Source organism: Palaemon carinicauda, chromosome 14, assembly GCF_036898095.1.
Source record: "Palaemon carinicauda isolate YSFRI2023 chromosome 14, ASM3689809v2, whole genome shotgun sequence".
NCBI lineage: Eukaryota > Metazoa > Arthropoda > Malacostraca > Decapoda > Palaemonidae > Palaemon > Palaemon carinicauda.
Window position 1 is genome coordinate 39,757,304 of NC_090738.1, and position 5,000 is coordinate 39,762,303.

Here is a 5,000-nt window from a genome sequence, read left to right on the forward strand (position 1 = left end):
TTCTACCAAGTATTACCTTTATTACAACACTCTACCAATAATTGCATATAGTACAAAACTCTACCAAGAATTACGTATAGTACAACACTCCACCAATAATTAGCTTTATTACAACACTCTACCAAGAATTACATATAGTACAACACTCTACCAAGTATTACATACACTAGAACACTCTACCAATAATTGCATATAGTACAAAACTCTACAAAGAATTACGTATAGTACAACACTCCACCAAGTATTACCTTTATTACAACACTCTACCAAGTATTACATGCACTACAACACTCTACCAAGAATTACATATAGTACAACACTCTACCAAGTATTACATACACTAGAACACTCTACCAATAATTGCATATAGTACAAAACTCTACAAAGAATTACGTATAGTACAACACTCCACCAAGTATTACCTTTATTACAACACTCTACCAAGTATTACATGCACTACAACACTCTACCAAGAATTACATATAGTACAACACTCTACCAAGTATTACATGCAGTACAACACTCCACCAAGAATTACATATAGTACAACACTCTACCAAGTACTACATGCACTACAACACTCTACCAAGAATTACATATAGTACAACACTCTACCAAGTATTACATGCACTACAACACTCTACCAAGAATTACATATAGTACAACACTCTACCAAGTATTACATGCAGTACAACACTCCACCAAGAATTACATATAGTACAACACTCTACCAAGTACTACATGCACTACAACACTCTACCAAGAATTACATATAGTACAACACTCTACCAAGTATTACATGCACTACAACACTCCACCAAGAATTACATATAGTGCAACACTCTACCCAGTATTACCTTTATTACAACACATAACCAAGAATTACATATAGTACAACACTCCATCACATGATACAACACATTTCTTAATCCCAAGAGAAGAGCATCAGCGCCAACTCAAACAAATCCCACTAAAATATATCATCGTCACAGACAGACAGGACCGAGTGATTTGCGTGTACGAGGGAGAGAAATGATACTCTCAAGAAGATTGCAAGAGATTCTTGCTTGATGTGCTTGAGTGACGTCTCAAGGTCCTCTTTGTATATAATGAAGACGTTCTCTCCCACCCTTTTGTGCTTTCAGTTACGCTTTTGAGGAGAGCAACAATGCAAATTGCTTTAGCAACCCCTCACCCCTCTCCACTTTAGGCTTGATTTCAAAGCGACGTTTGACATTGCTCAAAGTCTTATATTATTGTCCGCTTGAAGGTTGAAGAGACGGTTGGATAGAATTAAGTCATTATTTGCAATTATGTCCAAATTGACACAAGGATTACAATTCGTTGTGAAATGTGATGGCATGAAGAAATATAATCTCTCTCTCTCTCTCTCTCTCTCTCTCTCTCTCTCTCTCTCTCTCTCTCTCTCTCTCTCTCACAGCTATTTTTATCGAGTTTTTCGTGACTGAAAAGATATAAAGCATATATATATACATGTATATATGTATATATATATATATATATATATATATATATATATATATATATTTATATATATATATATATATATATATATATTTATATATATATGTATATATATATATATATATATATATATATATATATATATTTATATATATATATGTGTGCGTGTGTGCGTGTGTGTGTGTTTATACAAATATATATTTATATATATGTGTATATATATATATATATAAATATATATATATATATATATATATATATATATATATATATATATATATATATATATATATAAATATATATATACACACACTTACATAAAGACAACGCATGGTCTTTATTATACAAAGCAGATTATCAGATATATTTGTTGCTGTTGTTGTTGTTGTTGTTGTTGCTGTTAAACATTGATTTTATGAATGCTTAAATATTCTATGATTTAATTTTACAAATCAAAAGGGGGGGGGGGGGGGCACTACATAGGCCGGGTCTATCTGTCACGGTGTCTTTCAAGGCAAAAGCTATTAATTATGTTTTAAAGTTTACTGCCACAACTCATCCTTTTAAAACTGGAATTGTATCAGTAATTTCTAATGCTTCACCATTTTGGATTTATAAATGATTATAGTGACTAAAGGATAATTTAAAGAAAGGTTCTCTCTCTCTCTCTCTCTCTCTCTCTCTCTCTCTCTCTCTCTCTCTCTCTCTCTCTCTCTCAAACAGTAACACGGTAAATGATTTCAAGTATAAGTTAGACAAGATCATAAGAACTCTCTAAATGCTGAAAACTAAATCGCTCTACCAAAGAGCATAATGGAGTCTCTGCGGATGGATTAAACAGTTTTTGAGATATCTAAAATCCTTGTTAATTCCTTTTAACTCCAAGTTTCATCTTTCTGTATCGTTCCTAAAAGGTAGAGCCAATATAAACAAACTAAGATACATCCAATTAACGTGCAGTAGCTCACCTGTTGCATTAACTGATGGGGCTAATTTATCCCAGTGAGTTAAGCTCTTAAACGACGAAAAGGAATTGTCAAGAACTGGATTTTCGATCTCCCGTTTGCGGAGCTTTATAACTTGAATCCTCAATCGTCCTCATCATGGAGAGCGATTACGGAATTATGGATCTGCTGGAGGGGAAGGTAAATTAAATTGTGGGAATAATTGAAATTTAATTATATCTTTTCTCTTACAATTTGATTTAGTAGTTATTTACAAATTTCCTTTAGATTATTTAATTATATATCTATCTTGAAATTTAATTATATCTTTTCTCTTTCCGCTCAGCTGGAAATTGAATTAATTGTTATTTACAAATTTCCTTTAAATAATTAAATTATATATCTATTTTTAAATTTAATTATATATTTTATCTCTCCACTCAGTTGGAATTTGAATTAGTTGTTATTTACAAATTTCCTTTAAATAATAAATTATATATCTATCTTCTAAGTGAGCTAAAATTAAAGCTCTTCCCTGTCTCCCTATTTTATTGATATTATATTATATCCTAATCATCCCAGAGAATTAGAATTATATCCCTTATTTTATATGCAGTGAATTTATAGTATATCCTTAACTTCTCAGTGAATCAATTGTAAATTATATCTTGTATTCGCTGAGTGAATTAAAATCGTTATATTCTTATCTTTTTGGCCTTCATTTAATGTATATTATATCCTTAGATATCCAAGGATTCAAAAGTAAAGTATATCCTGTATTCGCTGAGTGAATTACAATGGTTATATCCTTATCTTTTTGGCCTTCATTTAATGTATATTATATCCTTAACTATCCAGGGATTCAAAAGTAAAGTATATCCTGTATTCGCTGAGTGAATTACATTGTTTATATCCCTATCTTTTTGGCCTTCATTTAATGTATATTATATCCTTAACTTCACAGGGATTCAAGTGTCAATTATATCTTCTACTCGCTGAGTGAATTACAATGGTTATTGCCTTCGTATAGATCATTTAATGTATTTATTTCCATAGCCTTTTAAGTGTTTAAAGCTTAAGTATCATATCGGTTATAGTTATCTTACGACCCTGTGAATTGTTTCGTATGTAGACATCGCATTTTGAGAGTCTTTAAAGTATATTTGTCCTACTAACTTTGCCTTTTTTGTGGATAATTATCTTCCCATTGTATGTTTTTAGTATATCCTTATCTCTTCGGGACAGTGTTTAATATATTATCATTTTTCCAGGCCGTTTTTTATGTACTCTTGTCTTCCCAGGCCGCTTTTAATGTATTCTTATCATTCCAGTCTCTTCAATGTATTTTTAGCTTACCGGTCCATTTTCAATGTATTTTTGTCTTCCTAGTACATTTTTAATGTATTCTTATCATTCCAGTCCGTTTTCAATGCTTTCTTATCTTCCCAGGCCGCATTCAATTTATTATTATCATCTTCCCAGGCCGTTTCAAATTCATTCTTACCTTCCCTGAAAGTTTTCAATGTATTCTTATTATCTAGGCCCGTATTCAATGTATTATTATCCTCTTCCCAGGCCGTTTCCAAATCATTCTTATCTTCCCAGGCCGTTTTCAATTCATTCTTATTTTCCCAGGCCGTTTTTAATGTATTATCATCTTCCCAGACAGTTTCCAGTGCATTCTTATCTTCCTAGGATGTTTCCAATGTATTATTATCTTCCCAGCTTAATGTTGACATCATTCCAGGCTATCATTTAGATTATAAGTTTTGCAAGTCTGTTAAAAAAAAAAAAAAAATTGCTAACCACATCCTTTTTAAAACAGGAACTATATCAGTAATTTCCAATGCATTTTTATCTTCCCAGGCCGTTTCCAATGCATTATCATCTTCCCAGTCCGTTTTTATTGTATTGTATCGTCATCTTCCTCTTCTCTTCCTTTCAGGGAACCCAGAGACTCTCGCGCATCATCATGCACAACTGGGGCTCCTCCGGAAGCATTACCCTGGAACATGGGCTGGATTCCCACGTGCAGTCTAGTCCCAACGGTCGTGCCAACGGCCGTGCCAACAATGGTCGTGCCGCCAACGGCACCAACGGCACGGCTACCGGCCACCGTGCCAACGATGCCACCAACAGGAAGCGGCCTAAGGATGCCATCTATCCGGAGGAGACCTACAGGCTACGGCCGGATCCGGGAGAAGATTTGGAGCATATTAAAGTGTGAGTACAGATGATGATTTTGACTTTTGATTCTTGGAAATTTTTTTGGTTTGTTCGGATGTGTTTTTTGTCTTCATTAATGTCAACAGTTAAGATGTAGTTAGTCGTTTATTTATTTGTGCGTTGTGATTTTATATTTACAAAGGGTGTTCATGAAGGCTGTGTTTTTAGTCAGGTTATTTAAGATGGACGAAATATTTGTAAAAGTAGAACCAGGAAAGTTTTTTTTTTTCTTTTTTTTTTTTTTGACCAAGTTGAACTGCATGAAATCTTTTCCCTTGAAGGTACGAGACACGTACTGGAGTGTATTTCATCTTTTCTCAAAAAATATTTTCTCGCAATATTACA

The 5,000-nt window shown here is 33.2% G+C and overlaps 1 protein-coding gene across 2 annotated transcripts in view; it reads left to right on the forward strand.

Annotated features, from left to right (window-relative positions):
* Window positions 1–2,436: 2,436 nt before the first annotated feature.
* Window positions 2,437–5,000, forward strand: part of LOC137653532 (ATP-binding cassette sub-family C member 5-like) — a 157,132-nt gene continuing 154,568 nt past the window's right edge. For both annotated transcript variants that reach the window (XR_011046510.1, XM_068387007.1), the window contains exons 1-2: window positions 2,437–2,630; window positions 4,375–4,652. Coding sequence is in view for 1 of the 2 variants with exons in the window: in XM_068387007.1 (XP_068243108.1) it covers window positions 2,589–2,630; window positions 4,375–4,652 (320 nt within the window). In the remaining variant the exon portion in view is untranslated. The remainder of the gene's footprint in view (window positions 2,631–4,374; window positions 4,653–5,000) is intronic.